This window comes from Theropithecus gelada, chromosome 15 (assembly GCF_003255815.1).
Source record: "Theropithecus gelada isolate Dixy chromosome 15, Tgel_1.0, whole genome shotgun sequence".
NCBI classification, from domain to species: domain Eukaryota; kingdom Metazoa; phylum Chordata; class Mammalia; order Primates; family Cercopithecidae; genus Theropithecus; species Theropithecus gelada.
The window spans coordinates 31,813,072-31,832,527 of record NC_037683.1 but is presented as its reverse complement, the minus strand read 5'-3'; the positions used below and the strand labels follow the sequence as shown (position 1 = coordinate 31,832,527).

Below are 19,456 nucleotides of genomic sequence, written 5' to 3'. Positions count from 1 at the left end.
TCCCTGAGCCTCCAGGACAAGAGGAAGAGGCTCCTCAACAGCAATGCCCACCTCTGTCCATCCGTCCCACTGCCAAGATGTTTCTATGGTCTGTGGCTTTTCTAGTTTTAGCAAAATAGGAAGTTTACCAGAGGAGTGGCTTCTGTGAAATCCATCAGAAGATCACCTGGCTCCAGGGTAAAGGCACCTCCTCGGTCAGAGGGGCTCTAGGGAGATAGACAAAAACACCCCGGTTAGAGACAGCACTGCGTCAATGATGAAGTTCACCAGAAAAGAGAGACAGAGGTTCCCAGTCTCTCCTCTACGCTGATCTCATTAGCGTGACAATCCCCTTGTATTTCCCTAGCCAAGTAGTATACCAAATGTTGAGACTGCACCCTAATTTTTTCATTGGTAGAAGTAGACATGATGTGGGGAGCTGTCCCTTTCAGAGCTGCAGGCAGCTTTTCTTAAGTGCTCTTAGTGCTGTTTGACTGGTCTTTTGGAGGAAAAACACTTGAAAGAGTCCTCTGAATATACAAAGAGAGAGCAAAGACTTTGTCTTAGATTAAGAGGATCAAATCCAGGGTCTTCCAGGAGCTAAACTGATCTGCACATTAAGAGCAATGGTCTTCATGACAGGTGATGGCACGTGGAGTATTATGTTGCTTGCTTTTGGAAAACATTTTGTTCTCCTGCTCTGGGGTCTTAGCTGCATGGATGGCCTCGAGGTCTTTTAAGGCAGAAAAAATAAGTCCCATCAACGTGGTGCAAGCAAGGCCCCAAAGAGAGAGATGGCCAGGAGAGGGAGCCCTGTGGCCTTTGGTAGGATGCCACTTGCGTCCCCTTCACACCACCCCGACTCCCTTCTGTTTTGTAAATGTTTCTTTCAGCCTGGTTTTAACCACAGTGTGGGATATGTGACAGGAGCCTGTGTCCACACCTGAGACAAAGTTGTACAGGGGGCTCCACACAGTGGAGGATAATCCAGGCTAAGATGCCAAGAGGTGATCTATAGAGAAGCAGAGAACCTCGGTCTTGGCCAGTCGCTTGCTGAGCGCTCCAGCCAGGTTTCTGTGCAGAACACCTAAGCAGAGATATTTCCAGAGACACCTAGGGAAGGGACCAGGTGAAAGACTGGCCTTGGTAATGCAGGAGGTGGCCCTGGACCCTTATTCTTTGGCTGTCACCAGGAATTGTGATACCTGAAGCTGCAAAAGCCTCAGGCATCCAGTTTGCATGAGCACTTTAACCTCCACTGGACCTGATGCCAGCCAGGGCAAGATAGCAGATCTTATTCCCATTTTTAAGAGGAAGAAACTGAGGCCTGAAGAAATAAAAGTTTTGGAAGTGAGTGCTGTGGCTTATGAATGGAAGAGCTGAGAACAGCCTCTGAAGCTCCGGTCTTGCCTTCAGGGTACCTGCCTCATGCACACACCTTTTCTCCATGTAGTTGCATAGACCACTGCAACCTCTGACTTGTATCCACTTGGATAGCAATAGGTTCAACTGTATTTGGACTAATTGCCAAAGAGTGATTGTAGCTAGAGGTCTCTCAAAGAAAACCAAGAAAAATATCTTGTGTAAAGCCTTTGTCATAGCCCGTTCACATCTCAGGCAATTTCCTGAAATTTCAAACCAGCAAATGGAATACTATTTCCTATCTTCAAACTACAAATACCAGCTATATGACATAAGGAAAGGGATGGGGACACTTCTGTTTTTGCTCCTCCAAACTGTTCACTATGGTTGGGGGGAATCATTTCTCTCTATCTTCACAGTGGACTAATAGCTTATTATAGAGATGAGATTCTAAATGAAAATTGCCCTCAAAAATCTCTTACATTGCAATTAAAGTACAATGAACCTGATTTTATATTTCACTTATTCTCTCGCAAACGGTTGGTTTGTATTTTGGGGTCAAGTTATATAAAAACATGTTCTGGTTGTTGCTGTTGTTTTATGAGTACACACAACTGATTATGCAAAATTTAAATTTGATTATGCAAAAATGAAATACATGCACCAGATGCTCCTCAGTAAATTGACACTGAACTCCCAGCAAGTGTGGCTGCTTGCCAGGGCTTTCCACCCCACACTACCTTGGCCCCGGGGGACAGCTGGCCTTTGCCTTCTGACTTGTGAGGCGAGCTGACATTCTGGACCTTGGGAGACGGCAGCGGCACGGAGACTTGTGTGGCGGCAGTTGTGGTGTTTGTGGTTGTAGCTGTGGTCACTCCCACTGCCTCGGCCAGGTCTGGAGGGAGGTCGTCTTCATCACTGCGGTTACTAAAAGCACATGAAGCTCTGCTCATTACAATAATAAACAGGCTGTGAGGAGTGGACGGAGGATGGGCAGGGGTGGGAAGACCAGGGATGGGGATTGGGGGTTCCCAAACAGATGTCCACCAGATGTCCATCTTGCAGGATCCAATACTCTTTTTTGCCAAAACAAATTTGGGCTGAATTTTCTGTCATTTGCCAGGGTGCTGTTTCGTTTTGTTTTGGTGGTAAAATATACACAATATGATATTTATCATTTTAACTGCTTATAAATATAAAATTCAGTGGCATTAAATGCATTCAAAATATTGTGCAACCATCGCCACTATCCGTCCCCAAAACTTTTTCATCAGTGACAACAGAAACTCTGTATTGATATTGAATGATAACTCCCCAAGCCCCTCCCTGCAGCCTCTGGTAACATCAATTCCACTTTCTGTCCCAATGAATTTGCCTATTCTAGGAACCTCATATAAGTGGAATCACACACTCTGTGTTCCTCTATGTCTGGCTTATTTCAGTCACCATAATATTTTTAAGGTTCATCTACATTGTAGCATATATCAAAATTTCATTTCTTTTTATGATACAAAAATTCCATTATATGGATATACCACATTCTGTTTATCCATTCGTCTGTTGATGGACACTTGGCTTGTTTCCACTCTTTTGGCTATTATAAATAATGCTGCCATGAACATGGGTGTACAAACATCTGTTTCACTCTCTGCTTTAAGGGTGGTGAAGGGGACTCCAAGCCACTGTCCCTAAGGATCTGCTGTGTACAGCTTCTGGAGCCACCCTTGCATAGGGGTTGTAATTTAGAATGATGGCTGAGCTCAAGAATGTAGATACAAGACCCATGACAGACAGGCACCAATGCAACCTGTGCAGAGTCACTGGTAAGGCCTCAGCCCAGCACGGAGCCATGTGGGAACACGAGGCCAGGGGACACAGCTGCAGTGCAGATGGGGTTGACTGAGGGGTTCCTGAGAGGTTTTAGATTATTCTGTGTATGGAGAAGCCTCAAGGGAAGGACTTAGGATTCATTACTAAAAAGGGGAAAAGGTGAGAATTGAATAAATATGTGGAAAAATTAATAATACACCAAGTATTTGGATCCACATAGATGACATAGGTCAGATGGGTTATGTGTTCATTCACTCACTTAATTTTCATGCCGATCCTGTCTATTACCATCTCCATTTTTCAGAGAATCAGATGATATTTAGCAGCTGATTGTGAAATTATTTGTTCAAGGTCGCATAGCTAGTTAAGTGGAGGAGCAGGGTTAAAATTTCTTTTTACCTCATTTAAAAAATTATCACCTCAAGAGCATAGTTATTATTATTTAGTTTTATATAAAAGGTCATTTAAGGCCGGGCGCAGTGACTCACGCCTGTAATCCCAGCACTTTGGGAGGCCAAGGCGGGTGGATCATGAGGTCAGGAGATCGAGACCATCCTGGCTAACATGGTGAAACTCCGTCTCTACTAAAAATACAAAAAATTAGCCAGGTGTGGTGGTGGGTGCCTGTAGTCCCAGCTACTCGGGAGGCTGAGGCAGGAGAATGGCGTGAACCCGGGAGGCGGAGCTTGCAGTGAGCTGAGATCGCACCACTGCACTCCAACCTGGGTGGCAGAGCGAGACTCCATCTCAAAAAAAAAAAAAAAAAAAAAAAGTCATTTAAAATAAAAACAACAGCTCATTTTTCACAGAAGAGAGTCAACTGATACTATCTAAAATTGAAAAAGACTCCAAATTCGTAATGGTTTTTATCTTTTGTCTTAGTTCAGAGCTTATGGCCAAGAAGCATATCTAAAATTCAGCAAGTCTTCAGTTTTACCTGTTTCTAAGGTAAACTCATGATAAAGTCACAAAACAACACTTTAATAAGTAAAATTTTACATACAGAATGAGTTTTTGCTTTGAAGTTGTTTCTTTCTAATTTAACAATATATAAGCATAGAAACTCGTCTAATGTAACAGTCATCAACTATGAACCCTGATTATTTTGGATTCTGGGAAACTGGCTACTTTTCTCTTCTATCTTGCCTATTTACTTTTTTTCCCTTTCTTTAATTTTTTAAATTAACTTATACTTTATTATTTAATTGAAAAATTTAAAATATGAAATGCTTCACAAATTTGCACGTCCACCTTGCGCAGCGGGGCTATGCTAATCTCTCTATGGGTCCAATTTTAGTATATGTGCTGCCAAAGTGAGCACTATTGAATTTTTTTTAGACTTTTACGCTATGTTTAAATAAACAGTGAAGTTATATTTCTGGAAAAAAATAAAATAGCTCATCATTTTGTAAACATACTAGCTGGTATGCATAAAAATGACACTTTTGGCTGGGCACAGTGGCTCGTGTCTGTAATCCCAGCACTCTGGGGGGTCAAGGTGGCCAATTGCTTGAGCACAGGAGTCTGAGACCAGCCTGGGAAACATGGTCTGGTCTTGTCTCTACAAAAAATACAAAAATTAGCCAGACGTGGTGGCACCCACCAGTTGGGCTGAGGTGGGAGGATCACCTGAGCTGAATCACCTGAGGCTGCAGTGGGCTGTGATCAACCAATGAACTCCAGCTTGGGCAACAGAGTGAGGCCTTGTCTCCAAAAAAAAAAAAAAAAAAAAAAAAAAAAGATCTTTTCTCCTGCCTCAAACTCAAACTCGCTGTAGAGGCCCTCTACTTCTCCCTTCTCACTGCATGCAGTGGCCACATTTTCCCTCCTTGTCATATTTCCAGGAAATAATGTGGCTGAGATTTTTGTTTGTACCTTTAAAAGCAGTGGTTCGAAGACTTGTTCACAGCACCTGAATGTTACAATGCTTTTGATGGAGCCACCTAAAATTCGACTACACCTTATTCTAGCCTAGGAACTGGAAATATTACAACAGCCAAAAGGGCGATGTGCGCACACTAATCTGTATCTCAAAAATGATGATGCAAAAAATGTTTTCCAGAAAATCAGAAATCTGAGTTTTCCCATTTATATTCCTTGATCACGTGCCAACTTTATCCATATCAAAGAGTTAAAGAGATGGGCAAAGGCTGGACATGGTGGCTCACACCTGTAATCCCAGCACTTTGGGAGGCTGAAGCGGGCGGATCACCTGAGGTCAGGAGTTCAAGACCAACCTGGCCAACGTGGTGAAACCCTGTCTCTACTAAAAATACAAAAATTAGCCAGGCGTGGTGGTGGACACCTGTAATCCCAGCTACTCGGGAGGCTGAGGCAGGAGAATCACGTGAACCTAGGGGGCGGAGGTTGCAGTGAGTTGAGACTGCGCCATTGCACTCCAGCCTGGGTGACAGAGTCAGACTCCACCTCAAAAAAATTTAAAAAATATATTAAATAAAGATGGGGGCCGGGCGCGGTGGCTCAAGCCTGTAATCCCAGCACTTTGGGAGGCCGAGACGGGTGGATCACGAGGTCAGAAGATCGAGACCATCCTGGCGAACACGGTGAAACCCCGTCTCTACTAAAAAATACAAAAAACTAGCCGGGCGAGATGGCGGGCGCCTGTAGTCCCAGTTACTTGGGAGGCTGAGGCAGGAGAATGGCGTAAACCCGGGAGGCGGAGCTTGCAGTGAGCTGAGATCCGGCCACTGCACTCCAGCCCGGGCGACAGAGCGAGACTCCGTCTCACAAAAAAAAAAAAAAAAAAAAGATGGGTAAATGAGTGGTAACCAGTGTCAAGGATTCGATAACTCTTTATGGGACAATAACACGGGGAAAATTTCATCCACGCATGTTGCTATTTTCTACCGATGAGGGAAATGCTGCCATTCTTTGATTTTCCAAGCAGAATACTTTGGGACAGCTTAAGAAATACACATGTAAAGTTCAAGGTTTGAAAAAGAGTGTCCTTAAAAGAGCCAGTTTGATTAGCTGGGCACAGTGGCATGCGCTTGTAGTCCCAGCTACTTGGGAGGCTGAGGCCGGAGAATCTCTTGAACCTAGGAGGCGGAGGTTGCAGTGAGCTGAGATTGTGCCACTGCACTCCAGCCTGGGCAACAGAGTGAGACTCTGTATCAAAAAAAAAAAAAAAAAAAAAAACCCACAAAAGAATGAGTTTGGTGACTTAGTGAAATTTTCTTTCCTTCCAGGTTATGTATCAGACAGTCATTGTTTCAAACGTGATTATATCTCTCAAATGAGTGATAATAACATTTTGAGTTTCAAAATGTAAAAGGCATGGCAAGTTCTGCCAGCTTTATCCTTGAGGGAAGCAAATTGTCATGGCTTAATTGTCCGCCAGGGATCATTAGGACTGTTAATTATTTGAACTTTACTCATTTTGGCTTTCCTGGGAAATGCAGCTGACCAGAAGTTTCTATGAAGGATAATGAGGTGGGATATGTCTCCCTTCACATCTCCCATACATGTGTCTTTTCCTTTTCACATGTACGAATGGCAGACCTGAGACAGCTGTTAGAGAATTGCATCCAGAATCCCGTTTTCTGTCCTACATTTTGCACTCTGGGTACCCCCTAAACTCCATCTTTCCTCAGAAGCTTCCAGGTCCCAGAGAAGAAAGAAAGGGGACCTCATCCTATGGCCAGGGCATTAGGGCTTTACCCACATTCTCTCATGTTAAACCCCACAAAACTCCTCAGAGGCAGGTATTATCTCACCCATTTTACAGAGTAAGGAAGAGAGGATCACAGAGTCATTTTTCCAAGAGCTTACAGCTGTAAACTAGCCAGGGGCCTGACAGAAGCCTTTCCAACTCCAAAGTCCCCATGCTTTCCATTTGTCCACAGATCCCCCTGCAGTTACTCTCTGACCAATGACACATCTAGGCACAGTACCCACGCCATAGCTAAGGTCAAGAAATGGGAACTACAAGCTGGGCGCGGTGGCTCACGCCTGTAATCCTAGCACTTTGGGAGACCGAGGCGGGTGGATCACTTGAGGTCAGGAGTTCGAAACCAGCCTGGCCAACATGGTGAAACCCCCGTCTCTACTAAAAAATGCAAAAAAATTAGCTGGGTGTGGTGGCAGGTGCCTGTAATCCCAGATACTTGGGAGGCTGAGGCAGGAGAATTGCTTGAGCTCTGGAGGTGAAGGTTGCAGTGAGCCAAGATTGTGCTGCTGCACTCCAGCCTGGGTGACAGAGTGACAGAGCAAGACTCTGTCTCAAAAAATAAAAAATAAAAAATAAAAAAGAAAGAAAAGAAAAAAGGGAAAAGAAATGTGAACTACCATTGTGATAATTACTACAATTATTACTAGTACTCACCACCCTGACTACAGAAGTTATCTTTCTGCTTTGGATTATAATTATTTGTGACTCTTGTCTTTCCCTCCAGTAAATTGTGACTCTTTGGATGGGAATTGTCAAAGTCACTTTACTATTCCCCAACGATGCCTAGAACAGTCAGGTGCACATGGACTCTGGTGATTCTGGGACACTTTGGGAAATGGCGCCTCCTACAGGTGTCAAAGCTCAGTGATCAGCTTTGGCTCTGTTGACAGACGGGGCTGCCTTTTCATGGATATGCTGCGGAAAGCAGCTACTAAGTAGCTTGCAATGATCCCCAACCTACTATTCATGCCCCTGTGTAATCCCTCCCCTTGAGTGTGGGCTAGACACTGGGATTTGCTTCTAATGAACAGAATATGGCAAAAGTGATGGGGGCTGAGCACAGTGGCTCACACCTGCACTTCGGGAGGTTGAGGCAGGCAGATTACTTGAAGTCAGGAGTTCTAGACCAGCCTGGCCAACATGGTGAAACCCCGTCTCTACTAAAAATACAAAAATCAGCCAGGCGTGGTGGCTCACACCTGTAATCCCAACTACTTGGGAGGCGGAGGCAGGAGAATTGCTTGAACCTGGGAGGCGGATTGCAGTGAGCCAGCATCACACCACTGCACTCCAGCCTGGGTGACAGAGCAAGACTCTGTCTCAAAAAAAAAAAAAAAGAAAAAAGTGATGGGATGTCAGTTCTGTGCATAGGTTACAAAAGACTGTGCCTTTGCCTTGCTGGCACTCTCTCTGGCTCTTCTTGTGTGCTTTCTCTAATGGAGAAAGCTGGAGAGACCTATGTGACTACAGGCTGAGGGCAACCTCTATCCAACAATCCTTGAGGACCTGATCCCTGTCAGCAACCGTAAGAATGAGCCTGCAGATGAGACCGCAGCCCTGACACCTTGAATGCAGCCTTGTAAGAGCCCCTGATACAGAAGACCCAGCTAAGCCATGCCCCGACCCCCTCTCCACAGGAACTGTGAGATGATAAAGGTGGATTGTTTTAAGACACTAAGTTTGGGAGTAATTTATTACACAGTAGTCAACAATGAATCCTTATGCCAACTATGTCAGGTTTTCAGGGAGAAAGGGCTAGTCTCATTATTGCCTAAATTGGAAATAAATGGAATTTGGGGGCTGCTCCCTGGGACTAGTCAGAGGGGCTAAGAAGCATTTGTACCTAAACATTTAGTCATCGTAGTTGTTTTAATTGAAAAAGTTGCAGTACAGAACTCACAAACTATACTGTCTTGTTAACTTCCTCACTCGGGGAGGCTTGATTTCCGGCTTTTCCGCAGCTGGCTGGGCAGTTTCCACACGAATAGGAATAGGACTTCTAGAGACACACCGAAAAAACAGAACAATACCATCAAAAAAAGGTTTATGGTCTTGTTTTAGCCATAGGGACTGCTTTCTCAGTTAATGTACACCTTAATAACATTGATAATCAAGAAATCAATTTTTTTTGCCTTCTTGAATTCTACTCTACTTAGTTAATAATTATAATTATTTTTTAAAACCATAGAAAATCCAAACAGTAAGAAAAAAATCATAGGGAAAATATAGCAAGTGGGGGAACTAAACATAATTGAGGTACCAAATAAAATTTCTCTGCCCCAAAATAGTCATCCCTGCCCCCCAATATGAGGGGTGAACCAGATTGAGGATTTGGCTCATAACCAGGTTTTGCCAGTAAAATGAAGAGAAAACTATGGATAACCTGTTTTTAATTCCAAGTAATCTGGTAGCTATTCTATTTTAAACATAGCACAGACTATTTGCTTTTTTTTTTAAAAAAAAAAAAAAAAAAAAAAAAGATAAAGAACCATACTATACTTTTGTGAAAAATGCATAATCAGAAGACCTTTAGGACTTGCTGTAACACATTTTAATTCTGTGTATGTGTGAAAATGCTAAAAATTAAGTTTCACTTTTATCTTTATTCAAGAATTTATTTCAGGTAACCAATGGACCCTACTCAAAATAGTAATTTTAAGGAAAATGTTTAATGTATTTTTGTAGTGGTCATGACTAATTTCGTTTTTTAAAAAATCAGTGCATTACCTCCTAGGACCAACAAGGCATCAAAACAAGTTGAGGTCCTTGAAAGGGGCCCCTGGCAAGTCAACTGACACTTCTGGGTCAGTGCTCACTATGGCGATAAGTACGTGGCCAGGGCCTAATAAATGCATGTTGAGGCTGGGCGCAGTGGCTCACACCTGTAATCCCAGCACTTTAGGAGGCTGAGGCAGGCAGATCACTTGTGGTCAGGAGTTTGAGACCAGCCTGGGCAACATGATAATACCCATTTCTACAAAAAGTACAAAATTAGCCAGGTATGGTGGACCGTGCCTGTAGTCCCAGCTACTCAGGAGGCTGAGGTGGGAGGATCAGTCGAGCCCAGGAGGTCGAGGCTGCAATGAGCCATGATTATGCTACTCCACTGCAGCCTGGGTGACAGAGTGAGACCCTGTCTCAAAAAAAAAAAAAAAAAAAAAAAAAAAAAAAAAGTATGTTGAATAAACACATGAATGAGAAAACAGAGGATTTGAGTCAATTCATCCTACACTCATGGTTTCCTCAAGCTGCGACTCCAGAGTAAAGGGAACATGGTCCCTGGAAGAATGTACAGTCTATTGGGGGAACACATGAATTTGCTTGGGTGGAACAGTCAGCATCAGGGAAAGCTATGCGGAGGAATTTCCTCTTTCCAGTTGGAGCGAAGACCACAAAGATGAGAGGCAGAGTGGAGACCTGGCTGAACTCAGGGCACTAGAACTACTGTCTGATGAGGTCTCAGTGGAAGAGCAGAGGGTTTTGACTGGAGGGAAAGTCGAGGCCAGGTCATACGGGGCCTCAGGCTGAGGAGTCTACACTGAAGGCAATGGACCTCAACTCTCTAAAGGTGTTAAGCAAAGGAGTGGCATAGTCAGATTTGCATTTTAGAAAGGTCCTTAGAACAATGAAGAGGACTGTGGTGAAAGGGAGGACAGAAGCATCTTAGAGGATTGTTGGCAGCAGTAAGCCCGGAAGACAATGAGGGCTCAAGGTATAGTCAAGAGAAGAGGATGGATGTGGAAGGTAAAATGAAAGTCAAATTGCCAGGACTTGGTGACCAATTAGATGAGGGAATAAGGTAGGAGAAAAGCAAGGACTCCCAGTTTGCAGGCCTGGGTGAGGGGTAGGTAATAATACCATTGACTAACAATGGAAACCAGGTGAAGGTTAGTGGGGTGGGGTAGGAAGAGATGAATTAAGTTTTTGAAAAGCTCTGGAGGCAGCTGGGTATGTATCTCAGGAGTGAGACAAATTTATACCAAGAACACAGATTGGGAATCATAAGGTGATACAGAGAAATGTTAGCTTTTATTTTTGGCATCAAGTATAATAATTCCCCAGTGCAGTGGTTCTAGATCACCTAGGTGCCTGTTAACATGATGATTCTTGTCTCTACTGGCACCCACCAAACCCCCACCACACACATTCACACAAAGGATCCAAAAGGTCTGGAGTAGTACCCAGGAGTCTGTGTTTTTAAGAAGAGACTCTGATGCAGTGGTCCTTGGACCCATTTTGGGAAACTACCCTAAGGAGACCCTGCTGGTGTTAGTAAACCACCGGGTGGCAATGAGGCCACCGCCACCATGCCAAGAAGGAAAGAGTTCCTGTTCTCTGTGAGATCAGGGGAGGAAGGGCTTCCTCTGGGTTTGGGGTGGAGGTGGCCTGGAAGCTTTAAAGAACATGTGTAGGGGATGGGAGGAGGGTGGATGATGAGAAATTACTTAATGGGTACAATGTACATTATTTGAGTGATGGATATTCTAAAAGCTCAGACTTCACTACTGTGCAATCTATGCACAGATCCAAGTTACACTTGTGCCCCATACATTTATACAAATAAAAAATAGGCTAGGTGCGGTGGCTCACACCTGTAATCTCAGCACTTTGGGAGGCCGAGGTGGGTGGATCACTTAAGTCCGGAGTTCAAGACCAGCCTAGCCAACATAGTGAAGCCCTGTCTCTACTACAATTACAAAAATTCGCTGGGAACAGTGGTGCGTACTTGTAATCCCAGTTACTTAGGAGGCTGAGGCACAAGAATCGCTTGAACCCGGGAGGCAGAGGTTGCAGTGAGCCGAGATCGCATCACTGCATTCCAGCCTGGGCAACAGAGGGAGACTCTATCTTAAAAATAAATAAATAAATAAATAAATATTTTAAAGGAACATATGTGGCCCCAGCACTGGCAAGAAGCTCAGCAGGCAGGGCACATCAATGGGCTAAGGGAAGCTGGGCCAAGGCCAACCTGGAGTTGCGAGCAGAAGCCAGGTCGTGAAGGGCCTCCTGCACTCTGTTAAAGAGTTGGGATTCCATTCTGAGCATAAACGGAGCCTTTAAAGGACTTTAAGCGAGGGGATGGCAAGGTGAAGTTCACATGCTTGAGTGACAACCTCAAGTGATTGATTTCTTTGTTAACGCAGCAGGCAGAGATATTAAAACTGAGAACAAGCAGCATTTTTGAGGCTTGCAGAAAGTTGGTTAAGCCAGTCTTTTTTCCATCTCTTTGGGCTCGTGTTCTCGGTTTTATTTGTCCTCTGATTTTATCAGCTAATGCCCTCATGAGCAATATTTCAAGGATAATGTTGATGATATAGAGAATATCATTTCCCCATTCAGACAAGGAGCAACAGACCTTACATTAGCGTCCTGAAGACTGGATTTCTTATTGATATTTACAAACATTGATTCCTCTTTTCCACCCTGTTAAAGAAAGTATTCAGGTTAGTCAAAACTGAATATGTTGGCATGCAAAAAATGTTTTCAAGTCTCTTACATTCAAAAGATTACAGAAATTGGCAAGTGGACCAAAGAGGTAGTTCACCAAGTATTCAATCAATAGAGAATCTTGCTCTGGTGTTTATATATGTTAACAAAAAATGTTTTCTTGAGTAATGGGATTAAGACAATCATTCAGATGCAATCAATTCTTGCATTCATGCTTTTATTGAACACCTGCTACGTGCCAACTCATGCTTGAATTAGAAAGGGATAGTGTGGGAAAAGCCAAACCCGCAGTTTAATCCCTCACCTCACAGTTTAGGTCAGGAATAATAATCAGCTCTATGTTCACATAGCACTTACAGTTTACAAAGGAATTTGGAATCTGTCCTTTCACATCAGCATAACAACCATAACAGCTTGGCAGGAATCACGTCATATGATTTTGAGAGAAACCTTGTCCTCCTCCCTCTGATGAGTCCCACAAAGAATGGTGGGGGAAGAAGAGACACCCACTCAGCCAGCCAGGCCAGCTGACCACATGCGAGTGGTCAATGGAACATGCAGAGGCCTGCAGCCCTCACGCCCATCACAACATACAGAGTTCAGCCTCTGTTCTAAATACATGTTGAGCAAAGATTTCAAGCCTATTGGCTTGGAGGACATGGCATTATTATCCTGTCAAGATTGCTCACATATAGATCCAGTCTTACATCCTAATCACAGCCTTTTTAATTTTTGTTTTTGATTTTTTATTTCTTGGGACAGGGTGTGTTCTCTTGCCCAGGCTAGAGTGCAGCAGCACGATCACAGCTCACTGCAGCCTTGACCTCCTGGGCTCAGTCAATCCTCCTGCCTCAACCTCCAGAGTAGCTGTGACTATGGGCTCACACCACAATGCACAGCTAATTTTTTCCATATTTTTTTGCAGAGACAAGGTTTCGCCATGTTGCCTAGGCTGGTCTTGAACTTCTGGGCTCAAGTGATCTGCCCACCTTGGCCTCCCAAAATGCTGGAATTACAGGCATGAGCCACCATACCCAGCCAAAGCCTTTTTTTTTTTTTTTAGACGGAGTCTCACTCTGTCACCCAGGCTGGAGTGCAGTGGCGAGATCTCGGCTCACTGCAAGCACAGCCTCCTGGGTTCACACCATTCTCCTGCCTCAGCCTCCTGAGTAGCTAGGACTACAGGTGCCCGCCACCATGCCCAGCTAATTTTTTGTATTTTTAGTAGAGACAGGGTTTCACTGTTTTAGCCAGGATGGTCTCGATCTCCTGACCTCGTGATCTGCCTGCCTCAGCCTCCCAAAGTGCTGGGACTACAGGAGTGAGCCACTGCACCTGGCCCCAAAGCCTTTTTTAAGAGTTAGCAACAGATAGTACCATTGGTCTGTTTGACTTCTGCTTCCTTTCCTTATACTCTCACTGTGCACTGATGCCAACAGGGGATTAACACTTAAACCCCTAGCAGTATACTTGGCTGTGCATCAACCTCCTCTCCCTCCATCACAACCCCTCAAAACCCTCTAAACCATGAATTCCCAAAGCACTCTTCTGTGTTCCTGTGAATTTCATTTCTACAGATAACAGTAGGAGCTACTTTACAAAGTGTCCTATGGCCAGTTAGGTGTGAAAGAAAGTAAAACACGCTTCTTTCCTGCAGGACTTCTCAGAGCCTATAAGAAGCTGATGTGCGCTGGGACTGTCCCATGGGATTTCGTGTGCAGCATTTCCAGAATTATCACGGAGCATCCCGTGGGACTTGTGTTCCTTACAACATCTTGGGAAACACTGCTGTCAAATTACTGACTTCACACTCCCCCGCTTTTTTCCTGTTTTCATGCCCTTCCACTATGTCTTTTTGGCTAGGAAATGTGTTCTTACCTATTTCTCATCTCTTCCCTATACTTTACAAAATGGAATATTTTCGATATACTGCACTTCTCCAATGGAGCAGAAATATGGGTCCTCCACAGATAATACCTGCAGCATAGGGTTATTGGGAATACGTTACAACTTTCTAATGTAGATAATTCCAGCTTTGTAAATTGCAAAATACGTGTCAGTTTTGTTTGTTCTGTGATAGTATAAAAATGGCATACCCGAAATCAATGAAGGTAGACTGAAAATAAAGAATTTGTGACTATAACCTTGATATTCCTGAGTTTGTGATGGGAAATAAACCCGACCATCCTCTAAAAAGGGCAACCACTGTTATCTGTAAGCAATCAGTGCCCCCAGCAATTTCATCACTCCACAACTGTGACCATTGCTGTCAATATCTCGGCAGTGGGAGAGCAAGGCGTCGCACCAGGTACTCGGCACAGATCATCTCATGTAATCGTCCCAATAACCTGATAGATGTTATTATCTCCATTTTCACATGAGAGAATTAAGGCCCAGAGAGGTTGACAAACAAGCTTAAGGTGACGTTCCTGATCAATCATAGATCAAGGTTCAAAGTCAGACTATCTGACTTTGAAACTTGTGTTCTACATCTTACTGCCTCCTGTTTATATCACAACCCCCAAATAAAAGACATTTTGTAAGCTTTCTCTTGACTTTCATGGTATGTTCTGGAAGGACCTAAATTATTCAGATTGCTACATATATAAATGGAGATAATAATAGAAGAGATTACTGAGTATTTACTTTATCCTTGGCAATATAAGCATATACATTAGGTTTATAAGGAATGAAGAAGATAACTTTTAACATTTATTTCTTATTTTTTATTTAATTAATTAATTTATTTGTTTATTTTTTGTGAGATGGAGTCTTGCTGTGTTACCCAGGCTAGAGTGCAGTGAAGCAATCTCTGCTCACTGTAGCCTCCATCTCCAGGGTTCAAGCAATTCTCCTGCCTCAGCCTCCCAAGTGGTGGGATTATAGGCATGCACCACCACACCTGGCTAAGTTTTGTATTTTTAGTAAAGACAGGGCTTTGCCATGTTGGCTAGACTACTCTCAAACTCCTGGCCTCAAGTGATCCACCCGCCTTGGCCTTCCAATGTGCTGGGACCACAGGCATGAGCCACTGTGCCCAGGCTGAAGAAGACAGTTATATATTTTTCTAATGAAATCATGGACTGCAGTTTTTTATAATATTTCCAGGACAAGGATGGCAAGTGGGCTTCTGCCTGAGTGCCAAATCTGATCAACAGGTGGTACCTCCTTGGAATACCCACCATGCAGAAAATGATTCTGAGGCTGCATTTAGGGTCACAGGGAAAGAGTCATGGTCCACCCGGGACACCTGTTATGAGTTCAGATGGGAGAATTTATGGCAGCTGTTAAACTAGCAACTTTTAACTCCAAGTCCACCTGCCAAACATCTATTTTATGGAGCTGGCCCAAGGGCCTGCAAACCTCAGGTCTGCTTTGCCAGTTGACTCCATGATAGGTTCTGTCCACATGGGGTGCTCGTGGAAGGAATGTGCTCCTTCCTGTCTGCTGTCTGCTTCCTGCTGCTGCGAGTCACCCCAGCCTTGCTGCTTCATGTGGGCAGCAGCAGTTCCTCCTGCAGTCACAGCTGAATACAATTTGCAGTTTTCCAACACCGGCAGATCCAGCTGCATGGTGTCCACCTCAGACATATCAGCACCAGCCAGCTGATGTCCCCTCCTCAGTCTGAGTCCAGGCCCCACAGATCATGTCTTAAGAGCTCAGAAATGCCAGCGCCAGGCACAGTGACCCTTGCTTAGAAGTCTGAGTTTAGTCTCCACAGGGTTTCTCCTTCAAATATCTAAATTTTAGTGTTGACAGCATCTCTGTTCCCTCAGCTGTAGGGATGGAAAGTGCTGCCTGCAGTTACTATCTCTGGCACCTTAGAGTAGTGTTACCCAAAATGTGGTCCCGTGGCCTTGTTAGAAATGCATATTCAGGCTGGCACAGCGGCTCACGCCTGTAATCCCAGCACTTTAGGAGGCTGAGGTGGGAGGATTGCTTAAGTCCAGGAGTTCGAGACCAGCCTGGCCAACATGGTAAAACCCTGTCTCTACAAACAGTACAAAAATTAGCTAGGTGTGGTGGTGCATGCCTGTAGTCCCAGCTACTCAGGAGGCTGAAGCAGGAGGATTGATTGAGCCTGTGAAGTTGAGGCCGCAGTGAGCCATGATCCCACCACTGCAGCCCAGCCTTCACAACAGAGTGAGACAGGAAAAAAAAAAAGGAAAAAAGAAAGAAAGAAAGAAAAAAGAAAGAAAGAAAGAAAGAAAGAAAGAAAGAAAGAAAGAAAGAAAGAAAGAAAGAGAGAGAGAGAAAGAAAGAAAGAAGGAAAAAAGGAAGGAGAGGGGAGGGGAGGGTAAGGGAGGGGAGAGAAGAGGAGAGGAGAGGAGGGGAGAGGAGAGAAGAGGAATATTCATGAGCCCCCACCCCAATTTACCAAATCTCCAGGCACAGGGCCCAGTTTTCCAGGTGACCTATGCACAATAACATTTGAAAACTGCTGCCTTCAAGTTCTCTTTTTACCCTTTTATGTACCTAATTCTTTTATATGAAAATCTTGGTTCACATATCAGGTATGGTTCACATACCCGGTTCCCATCTCCTGACTGGACCCTGACTGACACAGCATCTCAGTCCTACGGTGCCTCTTTCTTCTCTGTGCCATCGAGGAAATCCTATAACATGAAATCAAAGGAATGTATGCATTCTGCACACCTGGATGTTCACTCGGGAAGCATTTTCCAACTGGGCTTTCAGAATGTTACACTTCACATGATCCGCCACAGGGGAAGGCAAAAGTGGAGTCTGAAGAGTTTTCTCCGAGACTTTCTTTTCTTCAGCCTGAGACAAACCAAAATACAAACAGCAGATTGTAAACAAAGACAGAAACATGTGCATTAACTTTTCCCAATAATCATAACTGCATATAACACATAGACCTACATACATAGACAGGGATGTCACCAACTCCTTATATTTTTATCAGTGCTTTACTATTTGCAAAGGATTCCCAGGCACAGTATCTCATTCCCTTGTGAAATAGGGTGAGGACCTACCAGAAGCCAGGGTAAAAATTCAAAGAAAGGAATAGGCTCTTTCAGCATCATGGGGCAAGAGCCAGTGGCAGAACTGGACATCTCCTGGTTCAAGTCTCCTAACCTCAGTCCAGTGCTATTTTCCCCATAACTGCCATCTCTTACATAGAAAGATTCAATTCTGTGACTTGTTGGGTCCAGGGGAAGGGTACAAAATATTCATTGGCAGTTTGACAACAAATCTGGCAGAAAATTGTGATTTTCAACAAGAAATTTATATCTGTCACCTTATTGTAGAGTGTCTTGCACTTCAGTAATTTGCACAACCTTTATAATTTTTGCCATATCTCATGTATTCACAGAACACATATCTATAATTCATGTGATCCAGTTAAGGTGAATTACCCTGGGAACATCTATTTGAACTGTGTTCAAAGCAATAATATCTTTGAAATTATAGGTTTTATGACTATTATATTTATTATAAGAAACATGATATTTATATCACTATTAAAATAAAAAGTACTCATCCATGTGTACAACCTGAAATCATCTTTGATGGTATACACACCACATTTTGGGAAATAACGTCTTATTGTTAACCATGCCTATTGTGGTCATTTCTTATCCCAGTGCTAATATGGTACCCAGCACACAGTAGATGTCCAATAAATACGTACTAAAGAAGATTATGATAATATACAGCCATTATTAGAAGAGACATGTTTAATAAGAAAGGCATAGGACTGTGTGATTGCTAGAGGTCAGTTCAGTAATATTAGGACTAAATGTGACATATCAGCCACCATGTACCAGAGCAAGAATCAAATGCCCTAAACCTCTCAAGTTCTACAAGTTCCAACATTAATCTTATTCACTAATTAAGAAGTCCTAGTGAGTACGTTGGTACGCACCAAGTGCTATGAAAGCTAGAGGAAGTATAGAGCAACTGGCCAGCTAACATTGTTTAATAAAGAAATGAGGTAGAGTTTCCCGGGGGCACCTCTGAACATATGGAGAAGCATTTGGTAGACCAAGCAGAACTCTCCGATTTTATGTAATAGCAAGACAGGCAGAGACAGATTTGAATCTCAGCTTTGTCACTTACCTGGACCATTAAAAAAAAAAAAAAGAAAAGAAAAAGATCATGGGCTGGGCACGGTGGCTCACACTTGTAATCCCAGTGCTTTGGGAGGCCGGGGCGGGTGGATCACTTGAGCCCAGGAGTTGGAGACCAGCCTGGCAAACACAGCGAAACCCCATCTCTACTAAAAACAGAAAAATTAGGAGGGCGTGGTGGCCAGAACCTACAATTCAAGCTACTCGGGAGAATCACCTGAGCTGAGGGGCGGAGGTTGCAGTGAGCCAAGATTGTGCCACTGCACTCCAGCATGGGCAACAGAGCAAAACCCTGTATCAAAAAAAAAAAAAAAAAAAAAAAAAAAAGATGCTGATTATAAAAAGAAAAACAATGCCAGTGGCCAACATATACTGAGAGCTTACTATGGGTTAGCCACTGACTATGCATTTCATATGCATGTCTCACCGAGTCCCCTCATGTAATCATCTCATTTCAAGGTAGCTACTATCATTATCCCCATTTTATAGATATAAAAAACAAAGCAGAGAGATGGTAAGTCACTTGCCCATAGTCACACAGGAAGTAAGCAGAGGAGCCAAGACTGACAGCCAGAAATTGTGACATTGGTTACTCCAAAGCCAGAGCTCCTGACTAGTCAATCATACTGCTTCCCCTTAAATTCTCTGAACCTGTTTCTTTCTTCATAAGATTGTTATGGTGCTCAAGGGAGAAAAACAGATATAAATGGTATTTTCAGGTTAGATTCTTTAGTTACCAAACATATATAACCAAAAAAAAAAAAAAAAAAAAGGGGGCATTGGATGTGAGAACACTAACGATCGACCCTGAGCTATCAATTGTTCCTGAGCTGCCAAGTTGAATTTGAAGAAATCTGGCTCATTTGACTGGATTCATTATCCTGAGGGCCTCCACTTTCTCCTTCGGGCAAATAAGTAACATTTATTTTGAAAGGTGAGGTTTACAGTAGACCCTTAAGATAATTTATCTTGTGTTTGTAAATCCTGTTACATCAAGATAATTGAATGGATATTTCACTGGTGCATGAAGAGATAATTTTAAAATTAGATT

The 19,456-nt window shown here is 43.5% G+C and overlaps 1 protein-coding gene and 1 non-coding gene across 2 annotated transcripts in view; both read right to left on the bottom strand.

The window, feature by feature from the left end:
* EPB41L4B (erythrocyte membrane protein band 4.1 like 4B) overlaps positions 1–19,456 on the bottom strand; it is a 157,908-nt gene that overhangs the window by 20,802 nt on the left and 117,650 nt on the right. The window contains exons 18-22 of the mRNA XM_025360668.1: positions 16,967–17,092; positions 12,219–12,286; positions 8,763–8,861; positions 2,082–2,259; positions 129–206 (exon numbers count right to left, since the gene is read on the bottom strand). Coding sequence (XP_025216453.1) covers positions 129–206; positions 2,082–2,259; positions 8,763–8,861; positions 12,219–12,286; positions 16,967–17,092 — 549 coding nt within the window. The remainder of the gene's footprint in view (positions 1–128; positions 207–2,081; positions 2,260–8,762; positions 8,862–12,218; positions 12,287–16,966; positions 17,093–19,456) is intronic.
* On the bottom strand, positions 4,387–4,492 carry LOC112608758. Its single transcript, XR_003116051.1, has one exon. It is a non-coding gene; the product is annotated as a U6 spliceosomal RNA (small nuclear RNA).